At 38.9% G+C, this 16,142-nt stretch overlaps 1 protein-coding gene and 1 long non-coding RNA gene across 2 annotated transcripts; one reads left to right on the forward strand and one right to left on the reverse strand.

The window, feature by feature from the left end:
- Positions 1-214: 214 nt before the first annotated feature.
- Positions 215-5,758, forward strand: LOC119890770. The gene is made up of 4 exons (XR_005442297.1): positions 215-372; positions 665-759; positions 1,965-2,041; positions 4,655-5,758. It is a non-coding gene; the product is annotated as an uncharacterized LOC119890770 (long non-coding RNA).
- Positions 5,759-9,175: 3,417 nt separating this feature from the next.
- On the reverse strand, positions 9,176-12,939 carry bcl2l10 (BCL2 like 10). The gene is made up of 3 exons (XM_038700891.1): positions 12,816-12,939; positions 11,287-11,751; positions 9,176-9,999 (listed from the first exon to the last, which is right to left on the reverse strand). Exons 1-3 carry the CDS (start codon positions 12,846-12,848, stop codon positions 9,877-9,879), a joined length of 621 nt encoding a protein of 206 aa, XP_038556819.1. The 5' UTR covers positions 12,849-12,939; the 3' UTR covers positions 9,176-9,876.
- Between the last annotated feature and the right edge of the window lie 3,203 nt (positions 12,940-16,142).

Below are 16,142 nucleotides of genomic sequence, written 5' to 3' on the forward strand. Positions count from 1 at the left end.
GCTTTGAAAGGTGTTCTTGCACAGACGGACAATAGTGGATTGCCCGTCTCCTTTGGAATATCAGTAGCAAGGTGTATCTTTAGTATTAACAGGAATGACCAGTAACTCTTATGTAAAGTACATATGAGACAGAAACTGCTGAAACAATGCTGTTGGTCGGGAAGTCAATTCGTAGTGGTGAAACATCACCCCCTCCCTCCGCCTTCAACTCACCCACCCACACACACACACACTGGGTGTGGTTTGCTTTATAATAGTTCACTTATCATGACTGCATTTTATTCAGCTCATCTTCAGACTAAAAGTTTACAGTTCTAGCTCGACTCCAGGCATCTACAGAACCATGGCTACTTTAGTCAACATTGAATATTGGTGAGTTTATAACTTTCTATTCTGCTACTCAATCTGCAGACTGCTTTGAACTCATTAAACATGGGGAGATTGATTCACACGGCTAAATGGAAACCAAGTAGAAATAAACTTGTGTAAACATAAAGACACAGATATTTTAGTTGATCATATTCATGTTGGCTAGAAATGCAGAACTGCTTTTTCTCTGCATAGGAACTGTCACACCTTTAAAGGCTTCATAATAAGCAGAAGTTGAATCTAGTGTTCAACATGCTAATAAGTAGGTTTATATCAATGTGTTTTTGTGTTACAGTAAAGGATGAGGTTACGGGTACCGCTACCAGGAACTGGCCGCTGTCCTCCGGCAGGTTCCTGGTGTGCAGGTGACAGGAGCCAAAGGGAGGACAGGTAAGCTGCTTCTTCTTTCAGTGCATATTGCAGTCCAATATGGAGGCCCAGTTCAGCCTAGAAAATTTTAAATATTGATGATAGCTAGGAGTGAGAAAGTAACCCATGGCAAATTACGAGTTAATTAAAAGTCAATGGGATATTTAAAGACATAGTGAAAAACATGTTTGTGTGTTTATATGTCAAAATCCTTCTTTTCTGAGCATCTTGAACTCCATAAGATGTTATTTTGGGTGACTATAGCCAAACCACCCATCATATAAAAACCACTCTTGCTGGTCTTAGTAATGAGTGATGTAAATAAGTAAATAAAAAGATATCATGGGTTAGAATTGTGTGTTTGGATCAGTTGGCAAAACCTTTGTTTACATTTTCAAAAGACTGTGGATGAGGTCTAATTTATTCATTTCTCCCTCAACCTCCATTGCCTGATCTAAAAAACACAGATGATGGGTGTGAACTCCCTGAAATCCTGATGTGCAGATTATCCAGAGGAAATGGAGTTTGGAAATTAGATCCCAGTGCTCTGTCGGAGTTGAAATAGTTAATGAAGCAGCTGCTGGTATTAAGTGACTAGAAATAAAGAAATGTACACAGCAAAGTGTTATGGCAGAGACTGAGATAAACATAGCGATGAGCAAATCAGCTCAAGTTGGACTTCCACAAAGTCAGCATAAAGATAAGGTATTCCTTTATTAATTACCATCATCATAAAGCCTACTTCACTCAAACCATACAAGAGGGATGTCATTCCCTTTTTATTAATAAATTCTTTAAAGACAATGGTTGGTTGTTACTCAATTAATTGCTTAATCCCTCACCAGCAATAAATATACAATTTCCACGACATCCGAAAGATTCAGCAAACCCAGTACAAATCCTGCCTTAAAGTCTTTAAATGTTTGATACTAGCCTACATAAAAATGTACAGGGTTATCAAAGTGTAAGCGTACAATATGTAGTTATCACTTTTGTGAAAGTATACCTGTTTTTGTTCTCAGGTTTCCTTGTGCTGACGGGAGCTCATAGTTTCCTAACTTTGACTTTTAGCAGTGTTACTGACATACTGTACTGTGCCTCTCAGAGAAACCTGTTTCACTGGCTATAATACAAATACATATCATGTGCATGTCATGATGTGTCAATACACATCATGACATGCACTACTCTATATTGAATTGACTTCTCGTTTTTCACCACCACAGGCAGCTTTGAGGTGTCAGTGAATGGTCAGCTGATCTACTCCAAGCTTGAGATGGGAGGGTTTCCTGTTACTGAACAGGTTTGTGTGTTGACTGAGACAGATATCACCTATTTTCAAAAGTGACATCTTACTTACAGTAGGGCATAATAAATAACCGATGATCTTAATTAATCTTAATTTTGATGGACTGCTGGTTATTTACTTATGAGAACACTATTTTAGTGCTATTCAGCAACAAATAATAATTAACAGATACAATCATAACTTAGGGTTTGGGTTATAATAGCATTTGCAACAAAATTAACCCAACATTCACATACACATTACATTACAATTGTTCACCTGAATTCAGTTAGAAAGATCCAGATGATTCAGCATTCTGGTTTCTGACTTCATTGGACACACATGACACATGAACAGATAGAATAGAGTATCCATCAGAAGTTAATTAAATTCAAATATATTTTATTTTCCATAATGTAAAACTATAAGCTTTATCAAAGAGGAAAGTCTTAAGCCTACTCTTAAATGTGGAGATGGTGTCTGCCTCCTGAACCCAAACTGGGACCTGGTTCCACAGGAGAGGAGCTTGATAGCTGAACGCTCTGGCTCCTAGTCTACCTTTGGAGACTCTAGGAACCACAAGTAACCCTGCATTCTGGGAGCGCAGTGCTCTGGTGGGGGTAGTAAGGTACTATGGGCTCTTTAAGATAAGATGGTGCCTGACCATTAAGAGCTTTGTAGGTAAGAAGAATGATTTTAAATTCTATTCTGGATTTTATAGGAAGCCAATGCAAAGAAGCTAAAACAGGAGAAATATGATCTCTTTTCCTGGTTCCTGTCAGAACACGTGCTGCAGCATTCTGGATCAGCTGAAGAGTCTTAATGGACTGATAGTAAAGAATTCCAGAAATCCATCAAATTGAGTATCATCTGCATAACAATTAAAATGTTATGTGAATGAGTTAAATGAGTGTTTCCTGATAACATTGCCTAGAGGAAGCAAGTGAACATGATTGGTCCAAGCACAGATCCTTGTGGAACTCCATGAATGACTTTGGCGTGCATGGAGGATTCATCGTTAACATGTACAAACTGAGATCGATCTGATAAACAGGACTTAAACTTAGAGCTTAGAGCAGTTCCTTCAATGCCAATTAAATGTTCCAGTCTCTGTAATAGGATATGATGGTCAATGGTATCAAATGCCGCGGTAAATCTAATAAATATAGAATATTTTCCTCTATTAATGATGAGTAATACGCTGCTCTGGCATTGTGAAGGACCTTCCTATAATTTTTAAGACTATCTTGCCTGATTAAACGAGATTCTTCCAGATTGGTTTAACGCCATTTCCTTTCCGCGTTGTTCGCTTTAATTTGCGAGTTTCTGTGTTATACCATGGAGCTAACCGACTTTGTTTTATTATCTTCTTTTTTAAAGGGCAACAGAGTCGAGTTTCATTCGCAGTGGGTCTGCAGCACTATCAACATGATCAATTTGGGAGGAACAGAAATTAGCATAGGAGTCCTCGGTTATGTTGAGACATGGTAATAAATAAAAAGCTGATGAAATCACTTCCTTAAATTTAGCTACAGCAGTATCAGATAGACATCTGGTATAACCAAAATGATGCCCTGTCAATAAAAATCTCCACCTATGCTTCCAGACAATGCGCAGTTTTGTTGCAATAAGGCGGATTTCAGTTGTGAAACTTTGATGTGGTTTGTGGTTGGCAGAAGGTATTTGTATGGCCACATATAGGGTCATTCATTGAGATATGATGCAGTCATATACTTGTAACAATAAAATACGTGGTTTTGGATGATACAGTGAAGCATATTAGATTTCTGATGACTCGGATTTGCAAAATCTTCTTTTAAATTTTTACTTTACATGATGTAGACAGTATCAACTTATAATCATCTGGGTTCAACGAGTTTATGTTTTATACCCCTCGATGTTTAAACGCTCTTCATAGCTTCTGCTGTCTATAACAAGTCATTAAATGAAGGACCATAGTGCCATGTTGAAATTGTGTGATCACCATAAGGTACACGTCTTTTAAAATCAAATTGATTTATTGGAACAATTATACTGCTGCTTAAACTAGTTACAAGAAACTATATCTGCAATAATGTGATTATAAAGATTTCATTCATCTTAATTTTTTTAATTGATGGTGCCCATTTTTCAGGCTCGAGCAACAGCCCTTCTAAATGTTTGTGCACGTCCCTGTCTACAGCCATGCTAGCAGCTCTGAGGCTGCACAGCGGTGCTTTGAGCTAAATGCTAATGTCAGCATGCTGATGTGCTCACAATGACAATGCTTACTGATGTTTAGCATGTTCCCCATCTTAGTTTAGAGTGTTAGCATGTTAACATTTACCAATTAGCACATCTCACAAGCTTATTTAGTCATGAACAAAAGTAGTAACCAAATTCAAAGTTTGACCTGATGGTGGCGTTAGATGAAAAGTCAGAGGATCAAAGTGATTACGAATCATCCTGAAGGGACCATGAATGTCTCTTTCACATTTTATGGCGATCCATCCAGCTATATTTCACCTTGGCCCAAACTAGTGGACTGATTGATAGACACTGCCATACCCAGATCAATGCTGCTAGCGTGGCTAAAAGTAAACAGTCCTTTATAGCACTACAAAATTATTTTGTTTTTCATGTGACCAGATGGTGGAGATGGTGACGCAGGTTGCTAATGGAGGAAAAGTGGAGAAAGCTTCAAAGCCAGCAAATCGTAAGAACAGATGCTGTAACCATTAGAAGATGGAGGATAAAATATCAGCTGTATGAACAATAGTTTGTCTCCATTTGACATCTTTGACAAACCAAAATCAAAACATCCAAATCTCACTGTCAGCCATAGAAGAAGATCAGATCATCATCTTCACTGTGAATACAGACAAAGACAAGAAGATGATGAGAGCAAATCTGAGGAGCCAGGCACTGATCTGCACTTCTGTTTATGAATGTTCACGCTGAAAAACATGTAACAGTTAGCGTGCACACGATGCAAGTTTGGAAGCTTTTCAGCTGACTGGAGCCTGAGGAGCTGCTCTCATCATGTCTGCCTGGCACGTGCTGATACATAACATCTCTACAGCTGCATTTACTCAGGTGATCAAAAAATGTGAGTCTTTATCAAGCCACATATACAGTATATTATATTTCATTGAGCTTCTCTTTGTTTAGATTAAGTTTCAGGTCTGTGTTTAGTTTGGCCTTTTTTAGAATATCTATTTGCTTTCATGCCTAGAGTTAGTACTGAGAGGCTGTCTGTTGCAGAAGTTACAGCTAGCAGATGCTTAGCTTAGCATAAAGACTGGAAACAGGAAAACTATAAAGCCCACTAATTAGCCCATTATATGTTGTTTGTTTATTCTGTACAAAAACCCAAGTGTAAAAAAAGTCAGTTTTCTGTTTGATAACGTTTATGTGCCGGACAATTTTTAAATTTCAATCCTCAGCAAGAAAATTAATCAATGTATGTATACATATCAAATTTATTTTATATTCATACTTGCCATATATGCCCTTCTTTCTCAAATATATACCTGTACTTTTACCTGGATGGTGTTTGTTCGAAAGAGCTAAGTACTGTGTTTATGCTGCCATCTTTGTTACTATTCTGACATTTTAGATAAACATTAAATCATCATTACATATTTGAACTTTTTAAATAACTTATTGTATTGTTATACTGTTTTTATCATTTGTAATCAATTTCAACAAAAACATTTTCCTACTATACAATAAAATTTCACTGGAAACCAACGATCTGCTCTTTTTAGATTATTTTGACACCCCTTTTTAAACAGTGTTAAGTTGTTCAGGACAAGGAGGCCATGCAGGCAAATCTGTAGTCAAATTTCACTCTGTGTAAGGATCAGAGCTGACAGTACCGGCTGTGTGTCTGACCGACTGATACGATCATCCAGCTCAACAGAGATCAGCCGGACTTCCTGAACTGTTCCCGCTCACATGTCCCTCTGCACCATATAAAATCAAATCATATCTGAGAAATCACCATGGGAAGGGAATACAGCTTCCTTTAATTTTATTTAAATTTAGGTTAATGTATTTAATATATTTTTCTTTAAATTTGAATATGCAACAGAACTATAGCAGTCAAATAAAAGTAGTGGAGTAAAATGTACAACATGTACTTAGTTGCCTATCAGCTGGGGAGAGTCCCAGGCTACCTTTAATCATATCTCGACTCTTCCTGTGTGAACAAACTAAGCACTGATCTCTGACATCTGGACCAGCTGTCTGCCTGTTGATGTGTTGATCAATCTTGAGGTCAACAGAAACCCATCAGATCAATGAGAATGTGACATAAGCTGCAGGTCTAGACCTGAAAAACCCATCTGGAAATCAATGGCCCCAGCCATAATGATCTCTGATCAGCACCTGCTCATCATGTTAAAGACATAGATTCTATAATTTTGTTATTGTCAACAAATCCCATGAAAAGACCAAAACCAACAACGTTGCAGTCCAACTCTCAATGCTTTCTCAGCCCCAAGCTCATAGCTCACAGCTTCATACTGAAGAGGTACATCTTTTAAAACAGGTCATGGTGGGTATACACTTATTTTTTAAAGGCTAAACAATTTGCAAAAACAGCTGTAGTTCTTAGCAAACATTTCTCAAACAAATGGGAGCAAATGGTGTATTTTTTGAGGACTATTTTATTTACTATTTTCAGCCACGGGTTCACTGCTCTGGTGAGTATTTGTGGCAGCAGCAGAGTGTTTATGGGATTGACTCAGAATAAACTACAGTGTTCGTCTTAATAAAAGGACATCAATGGAACTCTATGGCACAAAGAAATAAACTATGTCAGGCTTCAGATACACAGACAATACTTGTTAACAAGGTCAATCCGCTGTTTGTTTAGTCTTTTCATGGGATTTATTGACAATGATTGGACTGAAGAATATCCAGATGTATCCTTTAAAGGGACAGAGATCAGAGTTTTAAAGCAGGACTGCTGTACATGTAATCGCTGTACCTTATGATCCGTAAAATAAACAGATAATGAGAATAACAAGAGTTGTCTGCTGTTTGTGTTTCACTGGTAGAGTAAAACACTATCAACAGGAAGCACAGATCGGAACCCACATCGGAAGCCGTCGCGGTTCTGTATCATAAAGTGAAACTGTGTGCTGTGAGTGTAATGGAGGAAATACTTAAAGTGTGAATACAGCGTGTGTGTGTGTGTGTGTGTGTGTGTGTGTGTGTGTGTGTGTGTTGAAACTACCCCCTGTACAGTAGGAAATGCTCAGCTTCACCAACTAAACGGAAAGCCCAATACATGGTCTCTCTGTCTGCGTATGAGAAGTCGGAGAGATGCAGGCACAATGACATCATGGTGTCACGGCACAAACACAAACACAAACACAAACACACAGGCCTCACTTGTAACAGAAAAGTTTTTGACTCTCTGTCAGTTTAATATATCTTGTTTGTCTGTATTTATTTGTTTTCTATGAAGCAGTTTGTTAATTGCTGGTGAGATACAGAGATTCCAGTCAATTATAGTTGATTTATTATCAATATTATCTCCTGGAAAAAGCTATTAGTTTGATTCATTAGTAAAATCATGTTGACAATCTCAATGCCACTGTGTACCTGGAGCTTTTAAAGATATCCTAGCATAGTTATAGTCAATCTTTTATATATATATTTTTAAACTGATATTTAACCTAAATTTCATGTTCTGGTCAGTGTTTTAATGTTTTTGGTTTCCCGCACGTGGCAGGAAGTGACCAAAGCTGTTTTTGTATTTGTACAAGCTTGTTTCAGAGGTAACCAACCCATGTTTGGAGGTTATCTTATACTCCAAAACATTATTTGGCTGTGCAACAGTGGTGAAAAAAATATTTTACTTAATAATATAAATAAAATATTAGCAGGAAAAAGAATGACCTCATATTTAACGATGCTTGCTTTATAAGTTTGACAACAATGTTAGAAAACTCTTCACTGATCTTCATCCGTCTGTTTAAACCTGAGTGCCTGATGGACTAAAATCATTCGTTAAGACGCTTTCAGGTGTCATGTGCGAGATTGTGTCAGGTGTGTGTTTCCGTACATGGTGTGCTGATTTTGTTTTGGAAACAGATGGTGGAGCAAAGAAAGCTGATATGATTTGACAACCTGATGCTTTTTCTTTCTCTATAAGCTGATGACGGCAGGGTTTTTTGCGATGCCACAGCAACCGGAGATCCAGTTGGGTGACTCTGGTACAGTGAAGTCCAGCGCTTTTCACTGGGGGCAGCAAAAACATTCACTTTGACCAAAATATTATTTTATCAATAAAAAGCCTAGTGTCACTTGGTAAGCCAGCAGACTTCTGTAAAAATGTTTAAATGTTTTAGTTTTGGGAGATGTAGTTAAAAGCCGCTGTCAATAAAATATTATATAAACTGCAAATATTTTAAATGACATTAAATCTTTCAGGACTGCCAATTTCACACGTTGAGATATGGTGAAAACCTTCCAGAGAATCTAGTAAGTGGACCTTTAGTTAAGATTGTCAACAGACACAAAAAGTCAACATCTGAAGAAACTATAAAACAGTCACTTATGAAAACTCTACATTTAATTAAAGTATAAATTCAATTAGATACATGTAATGTAATAAAACATTTCATTTGATTAAATTAAATCATGAAACAAAATTTTATAAATGAAATTAGATCAAATTAAAAATATAACCAAAATCAGTGTCATTCAGTTCTTATATCAATTGTCATAATTTTTATATATGAACAAAGTATTTTTCTAGTGATAGAGAGTTGTGCCAACTCATCTCTGGTGTTTTTGTATCGTCTCACTTGGTTTCTTAGCTGATTCAATTCTTAATTCACATGCCATGAAAATACGCTTTAAGAGTCAATTTTGGTCTCAGGATGTTTTATGCATGTGGCCCGGTAGTGTAACTTGATCACTGACGGTTGGAGGAGCACAGACAGACGGCAGAACATCTCTTATTCATGACACTATGTCTGCATATAAAAAGGGAGGAAGAACCATTTACCAATCATATTCACTACACACAAAAAAATACTTCACTGCACTCAATCACAAGACTCAGTCATGATTACTTTGTTTTTATTTAAAAAACAAACAAACAAAACTGTGACAAATAAATAGAACAAATAATGTAAAAAATATAAGATCTGGGGGGAGGGGGGGCAATAGGTTTGTTCTAAGTCAGATTGGTCCCTGGTTTGTTGGAATGATATGAGAAAGATTTCAACATATCTTAGCACCGTGTGGTCATCAGCCCTGGATATAGCCTGTGTAAACATCACATGGATGTAGGACAGACTTGAAAACAATGAAACAACTGAATTAGCTGTGGATCAGTTTCATTTCATATAAATATAATATATTAATTTATACATTGTACACTAGAATGGCTCTAGACCACATACACAACTCAGGTAAACACGTGAACAAAAGGCAGCAGACAATTTTAAAACCAAAACCAGAAGCTGTTGGGAAATTTGAAATCTGAAAGTCTTTTAGCTACACAGCTGAAAATACAAGCTTAGAAAACAAGAGGACTCCGAACAATTGCTAATTAACCTGTCTAAGATATGCAAACTGAGGTCACTTACTCCAAAATTTCTGAAGGCATTGAGATCATTTTTACAATCTTAAGGAGCAAGTGACAAAATGTCAGTATTAAATGCATGTGTGCGTGGGGTTGGAGGATGTGCAAACATTCAGTTGATGAATTTGATGAGATTACAACCCTGAATTCACTGTTTTTACAGCATTGACATTAGAATTTAAAATGTCTACGTAACTGTGCCAAATAAAAGGAGGAGAACATGGATGAGCTATCACGTTAGCATGTGTTTCAGGAAGGCCAGCTAGCGCACCAGGAGGAAGGTGAGTCCAGCGAGGCCAACGCCAGCAGCTGCAAACAGCGCTTTCTTCATGGACGAATCCAGACTCACTTCTCTGGCACTGCGGGAGAACTTACAGAACCCCTCCTGTGAGGAGAAAAAAAAAGTTAAGTTAAGAGCATGAAACTTTGTTTACTACCAAGAGAGAATATTTATCTGCTACTTTCATTTTTACAAAAAAAGAGTAAGTATTAGCTGCCAAAATGACTTCCAACCAACAGTGGCTGAGCTGACAGCTGGTGGAAATTACACGATATATTTTGGAAAGTATGTCATAATCACAGCCCCGTGTTTCTCCACAAACACAAAAATATTTGCAGTCAGAAGATGCTGCTGATATCTGCAACTTTCCTGATGGCACGGCAGTTTTTCAAAGTGAAAAATAAATAAGTGTCAACCTGAAGTTATAAGGGGAAGAAGTGGCAGTTTAACTAGAGATTACATAGAAATATTTAATTTGGTTATATTAATGAGCAGATTTTATCTGCTATATGGTAAAAACCGGGTGTGTCAGAAGCTGTTGAGCTCCCCAGCAGCTGCACTTCTCCCATCATGTTTTCAAACTGAAGCCGCACAATCAGTGAGTGCACCTGCTCTCAGCTCCAGGTGTTTCGCTGCTTTACAGCTGCTTGTTTTTCTAGTCATACAACGCCAACTTTCAATATGGCTGCTGCCAAATGCAACACACTGAAGCTTTGACTGTTACTACAAAGTCCATCTGGCAGAGCTGGTTATGTGTCTGTTGAAACCAGCTGCCAGCTGAAGAAAGGAGGGGCACGGGTTTGTGTGTGTGTGTGTGTGTGTGTTTACGTGGGTGTTTGGGAGTGGGCCAGCCCATTCACAAAAGGAGTCATTCAACTGTACTTGTGTTCAGTTGGTGGGGCTTCTGGGACCTTAGTCTACCCAGAGTCCACCATAACTCTTCCTTATTCCACTACATAACACTGATAATCTAAGGCTGAGGTCTGTCTTGTTGTGGCACACATTCCTTAGAATCTGGCCTATTGCTACTCTACAAAATCATATAGTGACAGCAGACACATGAGACGTGCTTGTCTCATCTGCAAACACCAAAGTGAAAAAAGAGGCTGCATCTAAACTAAACCCTGGCCATTTTTAAGCCACGTTTACACATAGATCTGAATATATACACCGGAGCAGCAAGCAAACATGATCCTATCAAACTAGGTGGTTTCCAACACCAGAGAAAAAAACATCACTTTCACTTTTAGGTCTTATTGGGATTTTTTTTAACAGTTCCTTTAAACTGGTATACCACCCTAGATATGATCAAAACTCTTCTCTTATCTACAATGTTTGTGTTGACTTAAGCAACTCTGCTTGTTTAGAAACAGACACGTTGTTAAGACCTACCCATCCATCATTCTCCAGCATCCAGTCTCTCTTCTCCTCTCCCAGGTAATCAGCTATGGTCTCTGCCAGTCCCCTGCAGTTTCCAGATTCCTGTCCGTGTTCCTGCCCCTGCCCAGGGTCCAGCCCCGGCTTCGTGCCCTTCTGCTCCAGGAGCTGTCTGGCCAGCACCCCAGTGAAGGTGAAAAGGGAAACAACCCTCCCCCAGTTCAAGTGTCCGTCCCCCACCAGCTCCTCCATCACCTTCCTGAGGCCGGAGCAGGGGTCCGGCCCGCACTGCCTCAAGAAGGTCTGCGCGAGGGAGTGAAAGCGAGCCTGGTGCTGCGCCTCCATGTCCTGGGCCAGGCGCCTCATGGCAGTGGCTGACTCGCTGGGAGGTGGAGGGGCTGGCCGGGGGCTGTTGCAGCACAGGAACAGGTAGTCCTCTGCCAGGGCCAGGGTCTCTTTCCACAGCCCGCACGACATTTTCTAAGGGGGGGGGAATAACAATTCACTTGACTTAATGAATAAAGGGAACCTGCTGTGAGGATCGAGTATTTGTACTGCTACGAAGAACCACAAATAATGAACAATTATTTTCATAATGATTTTATCTACTAGAGCCCGAGGTGGCATCTTCAAATTATTTGTTTTGTCAACCCAACAGTTCACTCACATAGTCAGTTTAAAATAATGTAAAACACAAACATAGTTTGACTTTGACGTTATAAACCATTAGTTAGTGTATTACAATGGATGCCTTTTAAGTTTATGCCAACTGACTAATCAACTGTTTCAGCTGTAGACCAATTAACGTTAGCTGTTACTTCCAATCAGCACTTCCAGCAATTAACATCGTTTCCCATTAGCTCTGCTGGTTCAGTTAGCATCAGCTTTTCTTAGAAATAACCCAGTAACGTTAATCTTATATTAACAATGGCCAATTATTTTATGAAACAGTGTAAAACTCGGCTGTAAAGACGTGTCCGTGTATCAGTAGCTACTGACCCGCTCTCTAGTTTCAACCAGGTGTGAAACAAAGCACAAGCTTGACCAGGTAACGTTATGTAAGTTGTTTAAGTGTTGAAGGCAGCTAACGTTAAGGTTAGGAGCTCCGCCAACAGAAATGGCGTTATATGGCAAAGACGCAGCTTGTGTTAACGTTAGCTCTCGGTTATTACAAGCCGGAGGACGACTACGAAGGCTAAATACAGCCAACGTTAACTTAACTTAATACCCTAACAGACAGATAAAATAACACGGTAGTCCGAGAGGTGCATACCGTTAATTACCCGTTTGTTACGGGGTTTACGGGCGAACTTGCAGTTGGCTAGCCGTTAACAGACCGCTGATCTGTCACCAGAGCAATGGAGGACACAAAGGACCGCATTCACACAGGCTGCGGTGAGCTAGCTCAACTCCGGGAGCCACATCTAGGCATCAAAATCCGTTTTGTACCATTGTACACACACAGCTCTTTCACATTTTGTATAGGGCGCGTATACAAACAGGTTAAACACAAGTTTCCGTGCGTAAAATAAACAAAAGCTTACCCTCCCAGCGATATCAGACTGCTCTCTGCACATACGGACGGCGGAAGGAGAACCTTGCTACACTCACAGCTTCCCTTCAGCCGGCTGCTCTTTATCGTCTGACTCCGCCTCCAGTTATGTTGAACATCTGCCCCCCGCAAAAAACCCCGTAAAAGTCCCGTCACAAAAGACTACGGTGATGGAACCACTCTCCCACTTGAAAACACAAACACACCTAATTGTTCACACAAGGGAAATGGAAAATTTGCAGATAGCAAAAAAGGGTTGGAATAAATACAATTATTGAGGCTAAATTCATTTGTTGGAATGAATCGTCTTGGCACAGTATTTGTGCATTCAATTGTTAGTATTGGCCCAATATATAGTTCTCATATAAGTAATACAGCTCTAAAATCACCACATTGCAGTAGTTTGCAGGGAATAATGAACAGTAGAGCCAAGTGTATGTGCGTTTCTATAGGTAGGGTAGAGCTGAAATGATGAGTCGACTGATGGACTGAAAATTAATCTGCAACTATTTTGACAATCGATTAATTGTTGAGGTCATGTTTTAAGCAAGAATGCAAAAAAAAATTTAATAAAAACAAGAAAAAGAGCCCACCTTCTTGTAAAGGGAGTATTTCCGGAGTTTTTGTGGAGTCTTGGATTGGCAATTTCAAAATGTCACTTTTTATTTCTGACATTTTATAGACCAAGCAACTCATCGATTGCTCAAGTAAATAATTAGCAAATGAATCAGTGATGAAAACAATTGTCAGCTGCAGCTCTACTCCAGTGATAGGATTGACCTCACAAGTATTGTGAGTTGAAGATGAAAGCAACCTTTTATCATTACCCCCCGAAAAACTACTGTAATCACATCACACAGTTGTTGAAGTGTCACAGTGGCTGACCTCCTTAGAGGAGTATGATTTTTTTTTTAACACAAAGTCGTGGCTCACCGGAGACTCAGTGGCCTGAGATGATGTGAAAGACAGATAGTGGTTTACAGCAAAACACATTTTCCGTAGTGAAATGCTCTCACACCCAACACATTCATTTCCAGGTAAATTCATTGATGTCATCTACAACAACAACATGAAATGATTACAGTACTTTTTAGGAATAATGATTAAAGGTTGTTTTCATCTCCAACTCACAATACTTGTGAGGTCACAGATGTCACCTTTATAGGACTAATCTAAACATAGGTCTCAGTTGAGGCAGCCAGGTTTCAATTCTGCTCTGAAAAGGATGTGTGCGGACTAAGATTAGTTTTCATTCATCACCGAAGAGTCCAACTCCTCTCACTCTCTGTGTATCAGGATGAGGAAGTGAAAACTGCAGAGAGTGTGCTTGCAGTCAAATGAATGGCGAAAGCAAATGTTTTGGTGCATCTTGTGATATTTATGGGTACTTTCTCTTTATGGCAATACCCTTGAGTCCTGTCTCTGTCTTCTGCCTCCTCCTTCAGTCCCTTATTTGTTGATCGATGTTCTGTCTTTCACCAGCCTCTCGCTGTTTACCTTGGTGTTTCCCACTGGGGGTTTCCCTCTTTGAATTCCAGAAAACATTTTATTCAGGCTAGTGCATCTAATCAAAATAGATGAGGTCAGGGGACGCTCAGGGGACGTCCTGTGATGCCTAAAGCGATGATGTGGACCGCTGACCTTTGAGCATTGTTTAAAGACGTGTAAGATGGAGACACTATCTGATCAATAATGCAGAGGAAACAACTTTAATGTCAATATGATCCATACATGTGTCATGAACATAGTGACACACAGGTACAAATTACATGTTACATTGAGGTAAATTGTAGGCCCATCTCAATTTTATACCTATATATTTTATAATAAATAAATAATAATTCTAGACCTGTAATGAGACAATTCAGTTGAACCAATATATAATTTAGCTTTAGGAAGGTGTGGAGAAATGCTATTTCAAAAATAGACAAAAAACAAAGTTGAATCAACATTTGGTGTGTCCATGCTTTGCCTTTAAAATAGCATCAGTTATTCTAGGTACAAGTCAGGGGTTTTGTAGGCATATCATCAGGTGTATGATTAAAGAGTTCTACTAAACTGGTGGTACTGATCATAAATTCAATATGTAGGTATAAACACAAACATTAGCTGAAACAGAAACAGCTGTGTGGGAGGAATACTACTGTGTAATTTTTGAAAGATTTTTTTCCACACCGGCCTAAAGCGTCTGCACAGTACTTTATATAAAACACAAGGACTTTGTCACTGAGGATGATTTCACACTTTAGCTACTTAACTTCAAATTATGTGTGGTATACTTTACATTTTTGCTCGCCAATTTCAAAATTCATGTTGTATAGTTTCACGTTTTGAATAGTAATTTTACTACCATTCTAGAGAGCAATTGGCTACACTGATTTCCACGGGGCATGAAAATCAAATGGCAGACCCTTGAAACTTAACTTCAGTCACAGTAAACATTGTGACATCACAGTGACAATGAAATGAGTGAAAGCAAAGTTGCTTCATCGTTGCAGCAGTGAAGATTTTTCAAACCTTTCTCCATTGTCATTGCCTTACCAAGCAACGACAATGTTTTGATCAAAGCAGACTTGATGTTCGCTGTGGTGGATTACATACTGTAACTCATGAACGGTCTGAGAGTCTGCTGAGATTTACCCAGTATTTACAGATGAATGGAAACCAATGGATGCCTGGAATGGTAGAAAAAAACACAATAGAGGGTTTCGTTCATGTTACTTCCCCTTCCGGAACACGCTGGACTGAGTGGCAAAACACCTGTTACCATGGCAGCGTTTAGCAAACTGCGAGTAAAAAGGAACTGCTCAAATTAAAGGCAGTCGGACTCGACAGTGATCCTAACTACTGGGAGTAAATAGTTTTAAACATGCAAAGTCACTTGAATGACTCTTTAGGGTTTGAGGATTTCTACAAAATATTGTCCAAGGGTGACATGTTATATTGATTAGTATAATTGTTAGCACACAATGAAGACAACCAGACTTTCCTGCTACATTTTATTGTGATCAAGGATCAAGGTCATTTATTTATTTCTCATTGTACAGCACAAGATTGTACAATTAAATCGAAGTGCATAGTCCTTTCATACTATACAAATAGAACAGAACCGCTGCTCTTTAATCCAAACGGCAGCTTTCTTTTCTGATGACTGTATTTCTGTTGCATAGGACTTTTAGCAATAAAGCCAAAATATTTAAATAAAAGAATAACGGATAGTAGAAGGTAGCAGAGTTTGAAGGGGTTACCGGCCACTGCATCTACCCCTGGTGGCACACAGTGTATTCAAATTTGTGTTCTTCAGTACTCCAGTTTCCCT

This window comes from Micropterus salmoides, unplaced genomic scaffold (genome assembly GCF_014851395.1).
Source record: "Micropterus salmoides isolate LMB-PRFRI ecotype aquatic unplaced genomic scaffold, ASM1485139v1 Ms_hic_scaffold_6, whole genome shotgun sequence".
In the NCBI taxonomy this organism is placed as follows: Eukaryota; Metazoa; Chordata; class Actinopteri; order Centrarchiformes; family Centrarchidae; genus Micropterus; species Micropterus salmoides.

Coding starts and splice junctions, on each gene's coding strand:
- bcl2l10 (XM_038700891.1), bottom strand. CDS start 12,848: ATGTGCAGAGAGCAGTCTGATATCGCTGGGAGG. Junction 11,752..12,815: donor AGTCTGATATCGCTGGGAGG/GTAAGCTTTTGT, acceptor CCCCCCCCTTAG/AAAATGTCGTGCGGGCTGTG. Junction 10,000..11,286: donor TGCTGGAGAATGATGGATGG/GTAGGTCTTAAC, acceptor TTCTCCTCACAG/GAGGGGTTCTGTAAGTTCTC.